We start from the raw sequence: 21106 nt of genomic DNA, 5'->3' as shown, positions 1-21106 counted from the left end.
CAGGAGATGAGAGGCAGGAGAGGAGACTGGAGTATTTGTTCCTAATACCCACCTGTAACAGAGAACAAACCTGACTCCACATTGGATCTATTCCTTTAGCTCTAACCTTTGTGCTCTGTTGCCTGTACTAGTCATGCTGGCTCTACATCTTTGTCTCAAATAATAAAAGACTGTTGCCTAAAGCCTGAAATATACATCATACCCCTTTCTCAAGGCTGTCTCCTAGGCTTGACCTTTAAAGGTATGACACTTTTCATTCATATAGAGATAAAAAGTTGCAGAATAGAGAATAACATTTGTCTTATTGGAGGTTTACAGGAACATTGTGACCAGACTTAGGTGGACAGCTGTAAGAACAAAGGATTATCACAACACTCCCAGGGCAACAACCAGCCACACCTGTTCCCCACTTAGCATAAAAGAAGCTTGAGGGACTTCCCTGGGGGCACAGTGGTTAAGAATTCACCTGCCAATGCAGGGGACACAGGTTCGAGCCCTGGTCTGGGAAGATCCCACATGCCGTGGACCAACTAAGCCTGTGAACCACAACTACTGAGCCTGCGCTCTAGAGCCTGCGAGCCACAACTACTGAAGCCTGTGCACCTAGAGCCCATGCTCCGCAACGAGAAGCCACTGCAATGAGAAGCCTGTGCACCACAACGAAGAGTAGCCCCCGCTCTCTGAAACTAGAGAAAGCCCGCCCACAACAACGAAGACCCAACGCAGCCATAAATAAATAAATACTCAATCTGATTTAAAAAAAAAAAAGAAACTTGACTTCTAACTCGGTTAAGATGATTCTTTGGGACACCAGTCCGCCACCTTCTTGGTCTGCTGGCTTTCCAAATAAAGTCACTATTCCTTGTCCCAACACCTCATCTCTCGATTTATTGGCCTGTTGTGTGACAAGCAGTAGAGCTTGGACTCAGTAACACACCTACCTCACTACCTCTTGTATTCCTCTTCCAGTCAAAGTCAGGTGGCCCTTCTACGGGGCTACAGTAACAGTGCTCCTTTGGGTCAATGGGTGGTAACAGTTTTCCACTGGTGAGTCCCTGGGTGCTTCACCATTCCTTGTTTTTTCTCTTACCCTGACTAAATGGTCTCTTCATTAATTCTGATGTGCTCTTTGAGTACGCCATCTCTTCTTGCAAAGGTGTTAACTGATAAACTCTATTAATAAACTCTTTGAAAGAAGACACATCTGATCATTCAGAGTGGCATAAGATTTGAAAGAAAGTTGTGCTGATTCACTCAAGCACATATGCAGTTCTTGCAACCTAAACAGGAAAAGAACCTGTCCTACTGCCTGCTGATGGCTTGCACAGTAGCTTCCTCCTCAGAGAGAGGACGAATTCCAGCCCAGTTCTTATCCTCATGGAGACAGAGTCCTTGCCATCGAAAATTTTCCTTTAAAAAGTGCTGTGTGCTACAATCTCTTCAAAAATTGGTTTTGTGGTACCTTCTAAGGCTGGACATAAGTATACCCTATGACCCAGCAATTCCATTCCACCAAAAGAAATGAGTACATGTATTCATCAAAAGGAATGAACATAGTTGCATTATTTATAATAATCCCAAACTAGGAACTATCATATGGTGGTATATTCATACAATGAAATACTATACAACATTAAGAATTATCTATTGATATATGCAACATGGATGAACCTCACATAATGTTGAAAAAAGCCAGACACACAAAAAGGTACATGATTCCATCATTATAAAGTTTAAAAACAGGCAAAACCAATGTATAAGTGGTGGAAGTCATGAAAGAAATTACTCTGGAGTAGGAGGGGGACAGTGTGGTAGTGTTCATGTGTTGGGAAAATTCATCATTACTGTACACTTTCTACTTGTGCACTATTCTGCATGTACATTGTATTTAAATTAAAAGTTTACATTTTAGAAAGTGCCTTGTGGAATCGCTGCATGTCAGAGACACTCTTGTACCAGAAAATTGTTTTAGGGCTTCCTGTGTCTAGAGTGGGCTCCATAGGAGGTAGAAGACTTTTGTGTCTGCCCCCTGGTATCCAGCTTCCCAGCCCATGAGACAACAAGCACTCCCAGAATGAGGCCACAGTCTAGAGAAGCAGTAGCAAGTACTGCTCAGAACCAGCTCTGCCACCTGCTGTTAGGCCAGGGTCAGTGGAACAGAATGGGCCCTTTTTGAAGACATTTTGGTCTTTCCCAGCCCTCCACCATGAGCTGTGTGGCCCTGGAAAATTCTCTTCCTCTCTCCAAGACTCAGATCCCTCCTCTGGAAATTGAGGGAGGGTACCAGATGCCAGAGATCCCCAAAGCTCACCTAAGGCACTTATTAAAATGAAAATTTGGGATTTCCCTGGTGGTCCAGTGGTTAAGAATCTGCCTTCCAATGCAGGGGACGCGGGTTCGATCCCTGGTCAGGGAACTAAGATGCCACATGCTGTGGGGCAACTAAGCTCCCGCGCCACAACTACTGAGCCCGCGTGCTCTGGAGCCTGCGTGCCACAACTAGAGAAGCCTGCATGCCACAACGAAGGGCCCACACACCACAACGAAAGATCCCAGATGCTGCAACGAAGATCCTGCGTGCTGCAACTAAGACCTGATGCAGCCAAATAAAATAAATGAAAATTACTAAAAAATAATAATAAAATAAAATGCAAATTCTATGGCACAACCCCAGATCTGAATCAGAAGCTATGAGAGTGGGATTTGGTCATATTTTAAATCCCAAAATAATTCAGTGAGCCAGGTGTGTGGAAAACATGACAAGGCATATCATCTCCAAGGACCCTACCAGCTGTTATTTATCTGACATTTTGCCCCCATGGTTCTTGGGGCTCAGGGTTCTGGATCACAAAGACTGAGACAAAACAGCCCCTATCAGATGCAAGTTACCTTGGACTCTAATTGGTAAATTTAATTCATTTGTATTTACTATAATTACTGTAATAGGACTTATTCTGTATTTTCTGCTTAGGGTATTTCTCTCTCTCTTTTTTTTCTTCTTTCTTACTTTCCAATAGATTTAGCCAAAAAAAATTTTTTTTCTTGTTGGTTGTGCCGTGCGGCTTGCGGGATCTCAGTTCCCCAACCAGGGATTGAACCTGGGCCACAGCAGTGAAAGTGCCAAATCCTAACCACCAGACCGCCAGCGAACTCCCTAGCAAGTTTTCGTTTATTGGTTTAAAAAGATTACATACTATTTTTGTTCTTAGGGTGGTTAATTGCCTTAATATCCATTCTTATATTCATATACCCTCATCGTCATCTTAACATCTTCCCAGAACAGGACATGTGCTTCAGCGTGCTTTACATCTCCTTTTATCTCTTGCTTTATATCTGATTTTAGAGGAAAGCTTTCAGCTATTAACCATTAAGTATGATGTTACTTGTGGGTCTGTCATAAACTACCTTTATTATGTTGAGATATGTTCCCTCTATATCAACCCTGATGAGAGTTTTTATCACGAATGGATATTGAATTTTGTCAAGTGCTTCTTTTGCATCTATTGAGATGACCATGCGATTTGTATCCTTCCTTTGTTGATGTGGTGTATCACACTGATTGATAATGTGAATAATGAACCATCCTTGCATCCATGGAATAAATCCCACTTGACCATAGTGTTTGTTTCTTTTTATACATTGTTGAATTCAATTTGCTAATATTTTGTTGAGGATTTTTGCATCTCAGAATTATATTCATCAAAGATATTGGCCTGTAGTTCTTTTTTCTCTGGGGCACTGTCCCTGTCTGGTTTTGGTATCAGGATAATTGTGGCCTCATAGAATGAATTTGGGAGTGTCCCCTCCTCTTCAATTTTTTGGTATAGTTTGAGAAGGATAGGTATTCGCTCTTCTTTATATGTTTGGTAGAATTCCCCTGTGAAGCTATCCATTCTCGGACTTTCATTTGCTTGAATTTTTTTTTTTTAATTACAAATTCAATTTCACTATTAGTGATCAGTCTGTTCAGTTTGTCTATTTCTTTCTGATTCAATCTTGGAAGATTTATGTTTGTAGAAATTTATCTATTTCTTCTAGGTTGTCCAATTTGTTGGCATGTAACTGTTTGTAGTATTATGATTTTTTGTATCTCTATAACTTCTCTTTCACTTCTTATCTTATGTGAATCCTCTTTCTTTTGTACTTGATGAGCCTGGCTAAAGGCTTATAAATTTTGGTTTACTTTTCAAAAAACCAGCTCTTGGTTTCATTCATCTTTTCTATTGTTTGTTTCTATCTTACTTATTTCCTCTCTGATCTTTATTATTTCCTTCCTTCTGCTGACTTTGGGCTTTGTTCCTCTTCTAATTCCTCTAGATGGTAGGTTAGGTTATTTGAGATATTTGTTTCTTGGGTAAGCCTGTATTGCTATAAACTTCCCTCTTTGAACTGCTTTTGCTGTGTCCCATAGATTTTGGAAAGTTGTGGGGTTTTTTGTTTTTTAAATTTTTAATTTATTTTTAAATTTATTTTTGGTTGTGTTGGGTCTTTGTTGCTGCGCACGGGCTTTCGTTAGTTGTGGCGAGAGGGGGCTACTCTTCATTGTGGTGCATGGGTTTCTCATTGTGGTGGCTTCTCTTGTTGCAGAGCATGGGCTCTAGGTGCGCAGGCTTCAGCAGTTGTGGCAGGCAGGCTCAGTAGTTGTGGCACACAGGCATAGTTGCTCTGCGGGATCTTCCTGGACCAGGGCTCAAACCTGTGTCCCTTACATTGGCAGTTGGATTCTTAACCACTGCTCCACCAGGGAAGCCCTGGAAAGCTGTGTTTTTATTTTCATTTGTCTTGAGGTACTGTCTGATTTCCTCTTTGATTTCATTGACTCACTGGTTTTCTAGATTCCATATGTAAACAATATTATACAGTATTTGTTTTTCTCTTTCTGACTTGCTTCACTCTGTATGACAGTCTCTAGGTCCATCCACATCTCTGCAAATGGCACCATTTCGTTCCTTTTTATGGCTGAGTAATATTCCATTGTATATGTGTACCACATCTTCTTTATCCATTCCTCTGTTGATGGACATTTAGGTTGCTTCCACGCCCTGGCTATTGTTAGTGCTGCAATGAACATGGGGTGCATATATTTTTTGGAATTATGCTTTTCTCCAGGTATATGCCCAGGAGTGGGATTGCTGGGTCGTATGGTAGTTCTATTTTTAGTGTTTTAAGGAACCTCCATACTGCTCTCCATAGTGGCTGTACCAATTCACATTCCCGCCAGCAGTGCAAGAGTGTTCCCTTTTCTCCACACCCTCTCCAGCATTTATTGTTTGTAGATTTTCTGATGATGGCCATTCTGACTGGTGTGACGTGATACCTCATTGTAGTTTTGATTTGTATTTCTCTAATAATTAGTGATGTTGAGCATCTTTTCATTTGTTTGTTGGCCATCTGTATGTCTTCTTTGGAGAAATGTCCTTAGACAATGATCTAAAGACAAATTTAGATATTCCACCCATTTTTTTTTTTTTTTTTAGGGTGGACGTCAGTTAAGGGAAACTTTTATTAAAAGTCACAAAAGAATTTAGAAAAGTAGTTTTTCCAACCATGTTAAATATTTAGATGCAATTTAAATAAAAAAGACTGTGGACTATTCATTCTCATTGGACTCATTCTTAGCAAAACTTTTTACTTGCATTTTTTTCTTATTAGTTATCTGTTTTATACATATTAGTGTATACATGTCAATCCCAATCTCCCAGTTCATCCCACCACCACCACCCCTGCCACTTTCCCCCCATGGTGTCCATATGTTTGTTCTCTACATCTGTGTCTCTATTTCTGCCTTGCAAACCGTTCCACCCATTTTTTGATTGGGTTGTTTGTTTTTCTGATATTGAGCTGCATTGAGCTGTTTGTATATTCTGGAAATCAATCTCTTGTCAGTTGCTTCATTTGCAAATATTGTCTCCCATTCTGAGGGTTGTCTTTTCGTCTTGTTTATGGTTTCCTTTGCTGTGCAAAAGCTTTTAAGTTTCATTAGGTCCCATCTGTTTATTTTTATTTTCATTACTCTAGGAGGTGGGTCAAAAAAGATCTTGCGGGCTTCCCTGGTGGCACAGTGGTTGAGAGTCCGCCTGCCGATGCGGGGGGACACGGGTTCGTACCCCGGTCCGGGAAGATCCCACATGCCGCGGAGAGGCTGGGCCCATAAGCCATGGCCGCTGAGCCTGCGCGTCCGGAGCCTGTACTCCGCAACGGGAGAGGCCACAACAGTGAGAGGCCCGTGTACCGCAAGAAAAAAAAAAAAAGATCTTGCTGCAATTTATGTCAGATCGTGTTCTACCCAGGTTTTCCTCTAAGAGTTTTATAGTGTCCAGCCTTACATTTAGGTCTTTAATTCATTTTTATTTTTGTGTATGGTGTTAGGGAGTGTTCTAATTTCATTCTTTTACATGTAGCTGTCCAGTTTTCCCAGCACCACTTATTGAAGAGGCTGTCTTTTCTCCATTGTATATTCTTGCCTTTGTCATAGATTAGGTGACCATAGGTGTGTGGGTTTATCTCTGGGCTTTCTATCCTGTTCCACTGATCTCTATTTCTGTTTTTGTGCCAGTACCATACTGTCTTGATTACTGTAGCTTTGCAGTATAGTCTGAAGTCAGAGAGCCTGATTCCTCCAGCTCCATTTTTCTTTCTCAAGTTTGCTTTGGCTATTCGGGGTCTTTTGTGTTTCCACACGAATTGTAAAAATTTTTGTTCTAATTCTGTGAAAAATGCCACTGGTAATTTGATAGGGAGTGCATTGAATCTGTAGATTGCTTTGGGTAGTATAGTCATTTTCACCATATTGATTCTCCCAATCTAAGAACATGGTATATCTCTCCATCTGTTTGTGTCATCAGGTGCATATGTTTTAATGAGCGTGATATCCTCTTCTTGTATTGATCCTTCTATCATTATATAATGTTCTTCTTTGTCTTTTGCTATAAACTTTTAAAAAAGTCTACTTTGTCTTATCTCAGTATTGCTACCCTAGCTTTCTTGTTGTTTCCATTTGCATGAAATATATTTTGCCATCCCCCTCATTTTCAGTCTCTGTCTTCAGCTCTGAAGTGAGTCTCCTGTAAGCAGCACATAGATGGCTTTTTTTTTTTTCTTATTCCAATCATCCACCCTACACCTTTTGATTGGAGCATTTGGTCCACTGACACTTTAAGTGATTATTGATAGGTATGAACTTACTGCCATTTTGTTGTTTTCTGGTTGTTTTTGTAGTTCTTCTGTTCTTTTTCTTCTTTATTTTCTTCCCCTGTGATTTGATGATTTTCTTTAGTGGTATGCTTGTGCTCCTTTCTCTCTAGTTTTTGAGAATCTATCGTAGGTTTTTGATTTGTGATTACCATGAGGTTCATACATGTTGACCTATACCTACTTGTTTGAAACTGGTAGTTAAAGTTCAAATACTTGCTAGAAGATCTACATTTTGTGTTTTCCTCACACGTCTTGTGTTTTTGGTGCTATATTTTACATCTTCATGTCTATTCCTTAATTGGTTACTGTAGTTATAGTTACTTTTACTTCTTAGTCTTCATAGTAGCTTATTTAAGTGGTTGATCCACAGCCTTTACTATATATTTGCGTTTATTAGTGGGATTTCTCCTTTCTGATAGATAACTTCTTCTTGTAGCCTTTTCTTTTACACATAGAAAAGACCCTTTAACATTTCTTTTAGGGTTGGTTTAGTATTGATGAACTCTTTGCTTTTGCTTGTCTGAGAAGCTTTTTGTTTTTGCTTGTTTTTAATCTTTCCTTCAATTCTAAATGCTAATCTTGCTGGGCAGAATATCCTACGATTAGGTTTTTCCCTTTCAGTGCTTTAAATATATCATGCCACTCCCTTTTTACCTGAAGTTTCAAAAAGATCAGTTGATAGTCTTCTGGAGGTTCCCTTGTTTATGACTCTTTTTCCCTTGCTGCTTTTAGAATTCTTTCACTTTTGCCATTTTAATTATGATATGTCTTGGTATGGGTCTGTTTGGGTTCATTTTGTTTGGGACCCTCTGTGCTTCCTGTATCTGGACATCTGTTTCCTTCTTTAAGTTTAGGAAGTTTTCAGTCATAATTTCGTCAAATACATTTTTGACCCCTTTGTCTCTCTTCTCCTTCTGGGATACCTATAATGCGAATGTCGGTACCCTTAATATTGTCCCAGAGATTCCTTAAACTGTTCTCATTAAAAATTTTTTTTCTTGGGACTTCCCTGGTGGCGCAGTGGATAACACTCCGCACTCCCAAGGCAGGGGGCCTGGGTTAGATTTCTGGTCAGGGAATTAGATCCCACATGCATGCCGCAACTAAGAATTTGCATGCCACAACTAAGGAACCCATGTGCTGCAACTAAGGAGGCTGCAAGCCACAACCAAGGAGGCTGCAAGCCACAACTAAGGAGCCCACCTGCTGCAACTAAGGAGCCTGTGAGTTGCAACTAAGGAGCTGGCGAGCTGCAACTAAGACCCGGTGCAACCAACTAAATAAATATTTTTTTTAAAGTGCCATTAAAAAAAATTGCTTTTTCTTTTTGCTCTTCTGATTGGGTGATTTCCATTATTCTATCTTCCAGATCATTTAGGCATTCTGCATCACGTAGTCTGATGTTCATTCCTTCTAGTGCGTTTTTCATTTGTTATTGTATTATTCAGTGCTGACTGGTTCTTTTTTAAATTTTCTCATTCCTTGTTAAAATTTTCACTGCGCTCATCTATTCTTTCCTCTAATTCAGTTAGCATTCTTATTACTAATGCTTTGAACTCTTATCTGGTAGATTGTTTCATTAGTTGTTCTTTGGTTGTTTTTTTTTTCTTCTTTTTTCATTTGAAACGAAATTCCTGTCTTCTCACTTTGCTTAACTTTCTCTGTCTCTATGAAGTTAGGTAAGCCAGTTACCTATCACAGTCTTGAAAGGGTGTCCTTATGTGGGTGTGTCCCTATACAGTTTGCATGTGCCCAGTTGCTTTGGCGGGAGAGCTGGATCCGACGTGAGCAGAAGTCACATCTTCCCTCAGGGTGTGTTGGCAGCAATCACCTTGGTAAGAGGTGGGGCTGGAGATGAAGGCGCTAGAGCCAGAGCCAAGTCTGAGCCAGGGCTTCTCCTCTGTTCAGGGGCCAACATCACCCTACTGGTGGGGGCAGGTCCCAAGTTGCTGAAGCAGAAGCCCTGAAGGTCAGGTCCAAGCTGGCTCTGTTCCCTCTAAGTGTGTGCTCTCCCTCACCCAGGCATTGGCACCTCTACCCCAGAGAGAAGCAATGCTGGAGCGAGAGGGGCTGGAGCAGGCCCTTGGCAAGGGTCAGGCCATAGGCTGGGGTCGTCCTAGCAGTCAGAGTTCTGGACTACTCTTGTTCTGCTGCCTCTGCAAGCACCAGTAATGGCTGCCACTGCCTTGTTCAGATGCCATGTTAGGTCTGAGCCAATTCTATCCCCCACAGCTGCATAATGTCCTCACCCCTGGCAGCTTTCACCCTAGTAGAAAGCTGTACTGCAGAGTAAGCAGGGCTGTAATGGGCACTCAGCTCAGACTGGGGCATGTGCTTGGGCAGTTGCAGGAAACCAGCCAGAGCCCCAGACAGTTTCAATCTGCTTCCTCCACCTTGTTTTGGGAGTAAGCAAGCATGTGCACACTCTTCACGAGTGCAGTCTTGGTTTCTTACAGCCTTGCTGTCAGTTCCACTGGCTTTCAAACCAGCTAAGGGGACTTGTCCTCCCAGTGTTGGACCCCAGGGGCACCTAATGTGTAGTCTGAACCGCACACTCCCCAGGGAGGATCTCTTAAGCCCATGTAATCCTCCTCCTCTTCTGTGTCCCCTCCCAGCGGTACAGGTTCCAATCCAACTGCTTCTCTTTCCTTCCTACCCAACTCCATGTGGATCTTTCTTGCAGTGTTAGTTGCGTGAGTTTTTCTGCCAGTCTCCAGTTTGTTCTCAGTGAGAATTGCTCCATGTGTAGATGTATTTTTTATGTGTTCATGGGGGGAGGTGAGCTTTGTGTCTTCCTACTCCACCATCTTGATATCTCTGTTTCTGAGTACTTTTAAATATTTCTTTCAATGTGAGTCTTTATGTGGCGTACTTTTGAAGCCTTGTATGCCTGAGAACATTTTTATCATGTCCTTACATTAAAATTCTATGCTCTTTTCCTTGAATGCATAAAAAGCATTAATGAGTGACTCGAATCCAAGAGTCATGTTGAGATGTGTCACAGCAGTCTGATTTTGGTTCAAACCTTGTGGTGGATCTGCATTTTCTCCATGGAAGCCTTTAAGATTTTCTGTCTTTGACTATATGTATAGATGTGCGTTTTCCTTATTGCTCCTTTTGGGACTCCATGTGAACCCTTTCAAACTGAGGCCTATTTTCTCTTAATTCCTGACAATTCTCCATTCTTTTAAAAATTATTTCCTTCCTGAAAATTCTCCATTCTTTAAAAAATTATTTCCTTAGTTTTATTTTCATTTTTCTCTCCAAGACTCTTGTGTTGTACTATTTCTACTTCTACTCTCTATATTTACTTAATGCTTCCTGGAAATGTTCCTAGTTGTAGCCTTCCAAGCCATTAATACATTTTTTAGCCATATTTCTCCTACTTTTTATCCCATTATTATATTGTTCTAATTTTATTTATTTTTTCCAAATTCTATATATTATATTTCCCATAACTAATATTTCTATCTGGTTCTTTTTTTATGTTTTCTTATTGTTCCATCTGGATAATTTCTAACATTAGCTCTACATATATTCATCATATATTAACTTCTTCATCCATCTCTTCCAATAATCTTCTTCAGAAGGCATATGTTGTCCAGCATGCTGCCTTTTTATAAGGTGATTGTCTCTTCAACTGTCTAGATATTTAGGGGTTGGTGTCAAAGAAGGCCAAGTGGGGAACCAAAACTTTTGTTCCAATGAATGGGATGAGGCCTCCAACCTCTATCCCTACTGTGTTATGCGAGATTATATGGTTGGGCTGGACAAGCACCCCACCTCGAGGTAACAAGTCACACTCCCTTTCCAACTGGAGTGGCATCAGCAAAGGCCTACTGGAGAGTCAGAACATTCGCCACTGCCCAGGAGTAATGACATATAACCCCTGCAGGTGTAAACCGAGGCCATGTGAGGAGGAGTAACAAGGTACCCCCTCCCCAGCTGGATTAGCATCAGCAGAGGCTAAGTGGGGAGCTGAAATTCTCACCTCCACACAGCAGTAAAGGGAAGCTCGCCTCCCACCCCAACCCCAGTGTCAATGAAAGCTCAGTGGGGATTCGAGACTTCCATCTCACCTAGCAGTATCAAAGCAGCTCCCTCTTTATCCTACCAGAGCAGTCTCAAACAAGGCCTGCTAAAACAGATGATTTAAAAGATCTAGAGCTTCACAGATAATACACAAGACATCAGATTTCAATAAAAATCACATAACAAACATACCAAGAACAAGCAAAATCTCAGCTTAAATGAGAAAAGACAATGAACACATGGTAAGCATTGCGATGCCGTAGATGTTAGAATTGTCTAACAAGAATTTTAAAGCAGTGATCATAAAAATGGTTCAGCGAGCAATTGCAAACACACCTGAGACAAATGAAAAAAAATTCTTAGCAAAGAAATAGAAGATATAAAGAATAAAACAGAAATTTTAGAACTGAAAAATATAATCACCTAAGTGAAAAACTTGATGGGCTCAATAGCAGAATAGAGGGGACAGGGGAAAGAATTAGTGAACTTAAAGACAGACAGTAGAAATTACACAATCTGAAGAGAGGGAAGATAGAGTGGGGGCAAAAATGGAAGCGTCTCATGGCCCCGTGGGAATATTAAAGATCTAACATTCATGTCACCAGCGTCTAGAGAAGTGGAAAAAGAGGGTGGGGTTGAAAAATAATGGCTAAAAATTCTCCAAATTTGGCAAAAAGGCATAAGCCTACAGATTCAAGAAGCTGACTGAACCCTAACAAGATAAGCCCAAAGGAATTCATGCCAAGACACATCATAGTCAAGTCTGAGAATTAAAAAAAAATAAATACTGAAAGCACAAAGAGGGAAAAAACACCTTACCTATAAGGTGAAAAGACAATTTGAATGATAGCAGATTTCTCATCAGAAAGCAAGGAAGTGGCTTAATATTTCTGAAGGGCTGAAAGACAAGAATGGCCAACTCAGAATTTTATATGCAGAGAAAATATCCTTCACTAATAAGACATGGCCAGATGAAGGAAAATTAAAAACTTGTTGCCAGCTGAACTTCTTGAAAAGGACAGCTAAAGGAAGTTCTCTAAACAGAAAGGAAATGGTAAAATTAGGAGTCTTAGAACATCAGGAAGGAAGAAAGAGAAATGGAAAGAATAAAAATATGTAAATACAACAGATTTTCCTTCTTTTGAGTTTTGCAAATTATGTTTGAAGCAAAACTCTAGAACATTGTCTAACATGGTTCTCAACATATATACAATTGTATTAGAAGTGGGAGAAGGTAAAGGGACAAAAAGGGAGGATAGGCTTCTACACTTCACTCAAACTGGTAAAATGTGGATACAAGTAGACTGCAGTAACTTATGTGTATATGTAATGCAACATTTAGAGAAACCACTGAAAAAGCTATTCAGTCAAGGAGATACATTCAAAAATATTACAGATAAATCAAAACAATATTCTAAAAAAAAAAGTTCAAGTAAATCATCTGAAGGCAGGAAAAAGAAACACAAAAACAAAAAACAGAACAAATGAAAATAAAAACTAAAAATGGCTGACTTAAGTCCTAACATATCTACAATTACATTAAGTAAAAAGTCTTAAAAAAAAACCAATTAAAAAACAAGAGATTGACATCAGATGTGACATGTGAATGTGAGATAAATTTCAGGGCAAAAAAAAATTACCAGGTACAGAGAGACATTACATAATGATAAAAGGGTCAATCCACCAAGAAGAAACCTAAATGGCATGCACCAGATAACAGAACTGCAAAATACATGAAGCAAAAACTGGAAAAGGACACAGACAATTCCACAATTATAGTTGGAAATTTCACCACTCTCTCAACAACCAATAGAACAACTTGACAGAAAATCAGCAAGAGTGTAAGAACTCAATAAAACCATCAACTGACAGAATTTTATCAACATTTATAAAAAACCACCCAACAGGGGCTTCCCTGGTGGCGCAGTGGTTGAGAGTTCGCCTACCGATGCTGGGGACGCGGGTTCGTGCCCCGGTCCGGGAAGATCCCACATGCTGCGGAACGGCTGGGCCCGTGAGCCATGGTCGCTGAGCCTGCGCGTCCGGAGCCTGTGCTCCGCAACGGGAGAGGCCACAACAGTGAGAGGCCCGCATACCGCCAAAAAAAAAAAAAAAAAAAAAACCACCCAACATAATACCTTTTCAAGCACCTACAGAAAATATACCAAGATAGAGCACCAGATCATGGACCGTATTACAAACCTCAACAAATTTTTAAAGACCGTAATAAGGTATCACAACACACCTATGAGAATGGCTAAAACAAAAAAACAGAGATAGTGTCAAATGCTGGAAACTGGATCTCTCCTACATTACTGGTGGGAATATAAAATGGTACAACTACTTAGGAAAACAGTTTGATGGTTTCTTTAAAAAATAAAAACTTACTACATGACCCAGTAACCCCACTCCTGGGCATTTATTCTAGAGAAATGAAAACTTATGTTCATACGAAAACCTGCTTATAAACGCTCATAGCAGCTTCATTTGCAATAAGCCCAAATTGGAAACAATCAAGATGCCCCTCAACAGGTGAATGGTTACAGAAACTATGGTACATCCATTCCATGGAACATTCATATTCAGCAGTAAAAAGAAATGAACTACTGAAACACACACCATCTTGGATGGACACCAAGGGAATTATGCTGAGTAGAAAAAACCCAATCTCAAAAGGTAACGTACTGCAGGATTCTATTTATACAATTCTGTGAGATGAGAGATTAGTGGTTGCTACAGGTTAGGAACGGTGAGGGGAAGGGGATGGATATGACTATAAAGGAGTAGCAAGGGGGATATCTTCGTGGGGACGGAATTTGTTCTATATCTTGATTATGGTTACTGGGATAAAATGACATATGGTTACTGGGATAAAATGCTTCCCTGGTGGCACAGTGGTTGACAGTCCACCTGCCAATGCAGGGGACACGGGTTTGTGCCCCGGTCCGGGAAGATCCCACATGCCGCTGAGCGGCTGGGCCCATGAGCCATGGCCACTAAGCCTGTGCGTCCAGAGCCTGTGCTCTGCAACGGGAGAAGCCACAACAGTGAGAGGCCCGCGTACCGCAAAAAAAAAAAAAACCACATAGAACTAGACACACATACTGTACCGATGTTAATTTTGGGTTTTGATATTGTACTATACTTATGTGAGCTTTAAGTACTGGGGGAAACTGGATGAAGTGAACATGGGACCTCCCTATGCTATCACTGTAAGTTAAACACACACACACACACACACACACACACACACACATCTAAATAGCCCAAGTCTGTCTGTTTGTTTTAAATCCCTTCTCTCTTAGAAAGGCAATAACACGGACCATACGACTTCATCCTCTGGATGTTATTATTAGACTGGGGTAAGAGAGGATAAGAAGTACCAACCTGTAAGTGGGACTGAGCCAATCAGGTTCACTGTGTTCAGAATTTGAATTGAAAGACAGAAACGCAAAGGGATGAAAAAAATCCTGTGATAACAGGATCAAAACTGGTCCCTGGCCATTCCACGTCAGTTGACGTCATGCGGCAAGAAGCAGAAACTGTCAGGCTGCCTGTCTGAGAAAATGTCAATTGAGAGAATATTCCCTTTTAGAACTAATATGGGTGGTGAATAGTTTCTGCTTCTTGCCACCATCAACCCTGACTAAAACATATACTGTAGAAAGGGAAGATTAAAAAGGTAACAACATTTCTTCTGCATTGTAGTTTGCTATGGCCCTGTCCCTATACTGCTGAAGTTTAAGACAGCTATCATGGAAACAATCTGATCCTCATCTCTCACTTCATCTGACCCACCCAGGTCAGTGAGACCAGAGTTGAAAGTGAGGGAAAGATCAGGTCTCTATTAAGGATGGAAACAAGAAGAGCTCATGCATACCAGACTCTCCAACCAGGATATCAGAACTACAGTTTCCACCCATAGAGGGTTCCAATGCTTAATGTAGAGACCTGGAATTTAAGGATAAGATGGAAGGTCCTCCTGGATACAAGTTTACAAATAATGTGGAGGTTGGAATTCGTTCATTCATTCATCTCTAAGTCATTTATTTATTGGAGGACGTAGAGGTATAGGGATTTCAATCTCTCAAGAGGGACCCCACCTACTGACTCAGGCATAGCCAAGAGCCCACCAGGGCAGCAATAATCACTCTAGGCTTGGTGGGAGGTGAACTGAAAGGGGTCACATGAAGGCCAAGCCACCATCTCCTCACCTCCTGTGCTCATCTCCACTTCTGGTCTCCCATCTCAGAACCCCAGCACAGTGCACAGTAGACAAACAGACACTGGTATCAGGTTGCCTGGGTTCAGTCCTGCTTCTGCCACTTCCTGCTGTGTGGCTTCTCTGTGCCTCAGTTTCCTCACCTTACAAGTGAATTACCTTAAAGGGAATTACAGTACCCACTTCATGGCTCCAGGCAACAGTAAGATGATCACTGGAATTACCACAATATCTTAACTTTTATTTTCTGTGCCACTCGATTGAGTGGTTACCAGAATAAACAGAAGAAGTCAACTAAAAACACACTGAAGCAATCCAAATTTGTTTTTATTTTTAATTGTTTTGGCTAATGGAAGAACAGAACCGTCACAACAGCTCAGCCCAAGACTGAGCTGAATAACCCATCCAGCCCAAGACTGTTCTAGTGGTAGAGCCAAGGACAGACAGGTCTTCCTCCATCAGTGACCTCTTCTCAAAACAAGGACATCTTCCATAGAGCATCAACATGTATCTGTCATCCGAGAAGTCAACTAAAGCCCTCTTGATCCTTCTACACTTTCGGCCAGTAGTTATCACCTTCCGAGGTTATGGACTCCAGGTTTGCTACATGGTAGGCAGAGGAAAGCTTCCTTTTACACTTCAAGGGCTGGAGAAGTATGGAATTGGGGAACATGGCTGTATAGACTTCAACCACTTCCTCCTTTAGCCTGTCCCTCCAGGGTGCAGAAGAATCAATGTTCTTACAACTTCCCTTCTCCTTTTGGCATTCTTTAAGGTGTACACACAAGCCTTCCATCATCCATGGGAAGCACACTAGGATTTACGCAAATGCAGGACGATGCGTTAGTTTCTCCTTTGGCCCCAGCACACACAGGGCCAGCATCTTTCAGGAGCAGCCCCTCCAGTGCTGTCTAGACTGCACTCTTAAGTCATGAATGGGTTGTTCAGGAACCTCTGTCATGAATGATTCCTAAAACTTCACATAGTCTCAGTTTCACCGTCCTCAATTCCTATTGGTGTGTTACTATCCTACCTGTAAAGTTATTAAACCCCTGACACTGGATGTCTCTTTCAGATTTCGTATCTTCCTCCAACTTACTAAACGCCTCCTGAATTTCAGAAAGCAGCTACCTGCCAGCTAGTACAGGGACGCAGCCTAATTCTGTGTGAATCACTGCTAAGCCCAGCTCTGCAGGAGGTCGGGGAGGAAGCGTATGGTGTATAATCTGCCCACTCCACTCCTATCATACACACTCCCCTGGCCCTGCCTGTACCACCCCAAATGGCCTTGTCTGAGACTCCTGCACACTGTGTACTCCCTCCTGGCTGCCACTCATACTGGAGGTGAGGCTCCTGGATTGAATGCAGGTGGCCTGGTTTGGATATACGATGGATGCACTATACGGGTCAGGACCCTGGACCACAAGTCCAGCCACGGCACGCTGTGGGCCCTCCCTGCCTTCAGTACAGATACTGAAGAGTTGTATCTGGGTTGCCTTATTCATCGCCTTGGCTGGAAACATTCTAGAGTATGGAAGGGAAAGGAGCCTGCTCTGGAGGATAGGTTGTCAGCCAAATCTAAAATACTTTTTGCACACAAGTATTGTGAGGAGGTAAGGAGGGGCTCAGAGCTCCATCTTCAGTGATCACTTCTCCAGGGACCTCCACCTCCAGGGCTCAGGCTGGTACCAAGAGCCCTGCACAGCAGAGTCAATACCAATAATTTTCCCACTTCTAAGCAAGAAGACAAAAAGTTGCACAGAGCTGAAACAGAAACACTGAAGCATGGCCTTCATCATCCTGATGCCTGAGCTTCATGGGACGGCCAAGACGTTAACTTAGCAGTTATCCCTGTTCCACTTCCAAGCACTGGAGACAGAAATTTCAGGGGCTGAAGTTTCTCTCCTCTGGCTTGGCAAATTCTTCTCATCTCCAGTTGAATCAACGGCTCCTTAGGTACCAGATGCTAAGCCTCAAGCCCAAATCGTTTTCACCACTGACGTGTCCTTCAAGCCACTTCATCTGCTGTTCCCTTCCTCTTCTTCAGCCTTTCTGGACCTGCAGGCTTTCTGGATACAAGAACTGCCCAAAGCATGATGGAAAAAAGAAAGAAGCCAGCTTTCACCTCCTGGCGACTGCTGGTCCCAACATCTACAGGTGACCAAAGGGACTGAAAGATGACAGCCCAGTTCTCTGTGCCCTATCGTGGGTTTGAAATGAAGAGTTCCCAGGTCTCAGCAGGTACTCAGTATCCAGTGTGGCTCGTAAGGAGGGAGCTGCACGGGGAGCACTCTCCCATGGCTGCTTGGTGAAGGCAACAGTGATGTGCAAAACAAGCCCTTCTGGCACTGAACCACTGGCCAGTGGGCCAGGATGATCCCAGTCCTCAGCACAGGGCTCTCAGTCCCAGACCACACGGACGTCTCCTCCCAACTTGGCACGGGGCAGTACAGACTTCGAAGGGGAGCTCCTTTATTAAAATGCAGTGAGCAGTCCCACACTGCTACTTGGGTCAAGTTAGAGCTAATGCTGGGGAAGAAGTGCCTCTAATCCATACACGGCCAGATCTGCTGAGGACCTGGAGATTCTGGGCACCAGACCTGCAGATGCTAAGGGACAAGGCCCCCCCTGCTGGCGCCATATCACCTTGTCTAATGGTTACGTAAGACCCAGAGGCCCAACCCTGAAGACAGTTGGCAGAGAGGCAAAAATGACTGTCTTAAAGAGGTCTTCAGACAAGTGTACAGCTCAGCAGGACAGCACACGTGCCAGGCCTCACCGTGCAGCAGCCGTCACCAACCTGGTAAAGGAGGACATATCGCATGGCATCTTCAGGGCGCTGGAGGCAGGCGCTGTGGCAGGAGAGGTAGGGAACAAGGGTCAAAAGTTTGCCAGGTTAACACATACAGACCCTCTGACCCAATATCCCACTCCTGAAAATTTATTCCGAAGAAATGATGCTCAACAGGGAAAAAGCTGGATGCACAAGGATATGTGTTCTAGCAGCCAAGTGATGAATAGAACATGGACTCTGGAGGTAGAAACCCACCTCTACTACTTTTTAGGGCAAGTGACTTACATTCTCTGAGCCTCCTTTCCCCCCTCTGTGAGACAAAGAAGACAGCACCTCCTCCCCAGGGTTGTTGTGAGATTAAATGAGACAAACTGCATAAAGCACCTACAGCCTGTGTTCAACCACAAACATTAGCTCTTATTATTACGTATAAGAACAAGAAAAGAATGCAGGAAAAAGGAAATAGGTGAATCATTAAGGGTGATAGAGCTGAAGCAAAGTTTTCCATGACTGTACTGACAATATCATTGTTTCAGGTCTTGTCCATTTTTTAAGTGCTGTGGAAGATGCCATGAATTGTTGAGCCCTGCAGCTTAGGAAGAAGGAAGCAAGGTAGAGAGAGTTGGCCTTTCTTCACAAAGGTTTTCCCCACCTCTCTAGATTTCACCTTTGGAAAACTCCTAAGAGGTCTCTGAGGATACAATAAAGTGGGGGAGATGGAAGACACAGGAGAGGAGGAATGAAGAAGGGTTTGACAATCAAAACTGGAAAGGATCCGCCTCCCATCTGCTCACCCTGCCCAAAGGTGGGCTGTGCACAGATGAGCACTCCATCCTGACCAGGAGGTCTCCAGAGTGAGCCCGCTCGCCCGGGGCTGCTGCAGGAGCAGCTAGAGGCTGCCTGCCAGACTGGCCAGAGAGGAGAAAAACCTTGTGATCATAGTCAAGGATTCCATTCCCAGGACCCCGCTGCAGGGCACAACAGTCTCTGTCTCTCCCCTTCCTCCTGCAGCTTCTCAGCTGTAGGGTGTTCATAATGGTCCAGTTCCATAAAGGAAACACATGGTAAATATTCATCACCGCCAGAGACAAAACACATAATTAAGTGCTTGCAAAGACCTTAGAGAAGTCTAGCCAGTGTTTACAACCTTTTTTCATTTTAAATTCATTTTCTCCATAAATATTACAGTATATAACCCCAAAATTTAAAAAAGGGTATTTTTCAAACTTACAACCATTATCACACATTAAAAAGGTTAACAATTCCTTAATATCAACAATTATCCAGTCAGTGTTCAAATTTCCAGGTGTCTTATAAACATCAAAAATGGGTGGTTTGTTTCTCAACCTTTAAAAATGCATATTCTCAGCACCTGAGGACATTCTGAGACAGCCCCTACTATCTCACCACCACATCAATCACTGACTTATGCCAACCTCCTCATTAGACTAGATGAGAAAATGCCCAGAGAAGTCAGGTGATTTGCCCAGGATCACACAGCTAGCTGAAGACAGAGGGCCTGTGCTTTCCCTGATATCACACTGTCTGGCAGTCTGAACACTGAGGTAACTGTTAGACGCTTTTGAGTCAGCAAGTCTTAATCTAGTAACACCTCCTTTGTCTAAAAGAAAATTATCACCACTAGAACCCTCCTACTAATTTTATACACCCATTTTACTGAGATAAAAACTGAGCTCTCAAGTTAATACCACCAGGTAGAAGTCAGATTTTGATCTTTATTCCGTACTTCAATTTAAGCCATAGAAAAGGGTTCTCAATGACCTCTACTCTTCTCAACTCTAACTAGCTCCTCCGGGCCAGAGCAAGCTGAAGAGGTCCACCTAAGAGAGGAGGAAGAAACCCATGATGGGGATCTGTGTTCTAGCTGTGCCTCAAATGTGGCACCAGCAAAGGATAAGACTGCCTGAAAATAGGCCCAAATGGCTTTAAACGTCATTTCCGTCAAACCATCAAGAAACTGTTAATTTCTGTGCTATATAAATGTTTTGGAATATGAGAAAAAAAATGTTTCCCATCTCATTCTATAAGGATAGAATTATCTCTTTTCTACAACTGGACAAGGAAAGGATACACACAAAAAAGCAAGGGTGGAGAGGAAGAGGACTATAGGCTAATCTTACTAATAAACATAGAGGTCAAAATCCTAAGTAAAATAAAAGCAAATGAAGACCAGACATGCTTTTTCCTCTGAAGCACTTAGCTTCTTTCTTTTTTTGTTTTGTTCTCCTTTGATGGGGTTTTGTTTCCTATACATGCACAATAAATTTAGGTATGTGCAAAACAAACAGAATAGGACATACTGAACAAGTACTGAATCTGGAATTTAGACAGTTCGATATTAGGAAATCTTTGAAAGTAATTCATCATTTTAACTGATTAAAAGGAAATGTTTATACTCATTCAGCTCATTTGATTCCAAAAGGGCAATGAACAAACTTTAAAACCCATTATCAAGAGAAAGGAAGAGAATAAAGATTATCTTAGTAAACTAGAAACATAATTGATATACTTCCTTAACTTGATAACCTGCATTATCAAACAATAATAAGCTTGTGTAGAAACAGACAGGTCAAGGGTACAGAACAGGCCCTGTGTGTACAGTAATCTAGAATGTGAGAGCAGCTGATTTCAAATGAATAGAGGAAGGATGAATGGGCTCATCAATGAAGTTAAATCCTTACCTCACTGAGCATAAAAAAATAAGTTCAAGGTGGACTGAACAACTAAAGGTAAGCAGATGAACAAAAGCAATATAAGAAAACATAAAAACAGAGTCTCAGTATGGGATGATGGGAAAGTTCTGGAGGTGCATGGTGGTGATTGTTGCACAACAATGTGAATAC

At 42.0% G+C, this 21106-nt stretch overlaps 1 protein-coding gene across 4 annotated transcripts in view; it reads right to left on the bottom strand.

Annotated features, from left to right (window-relative positions):
• Positions 1-15760: 15760 nt before the first annotated feature.
• KANSL3 (KAT8 regulatory NSL complex subunit 3) overlaps positions 15761-21106 on the bottom strand; it is a 41749-nt gene continuing 36403 nt past the window's right edge. For 3 of the 4 annotated variants that reach the window (XM_060027322.1, XM_060027323.2, XM_060027321.1), the window contains 2 exons: positions 19037-19261; positions 15761-18300 (listed from right to left, as the gene is read on the bottom strand). In XM_060027322.1, the coding sequence (XP_059883305.1) occupies positions 18280-18300; positions 19037-19261 (246 nt within the window). In that variant the 3' untranslated portion in view covers positions 15761-18279. The remainder of the gene's footprint in view (positions 18301-19036; positions 19262-21106) is intronic. The other variant, XM_069541259.1, reaches the window with a different exon arrangement.

This window comes from Delphinus delphis, chromosome 12 (assembly GCF_949987515.2).
Source record: "Delphinus delphis chromosome 12, mDelDel1.2, whole genome shotgun sequence".
NCBI lineage: Eukaryota > Metazoa > Chordata > Mammalia > Artiodactyla > Delphinidae > Delphinus > Delphinus delphis.
Note: the sequence above shows the minus strand (reverse complement) of the source record. Positions and strands in the feature narration are given on the sequence as shown.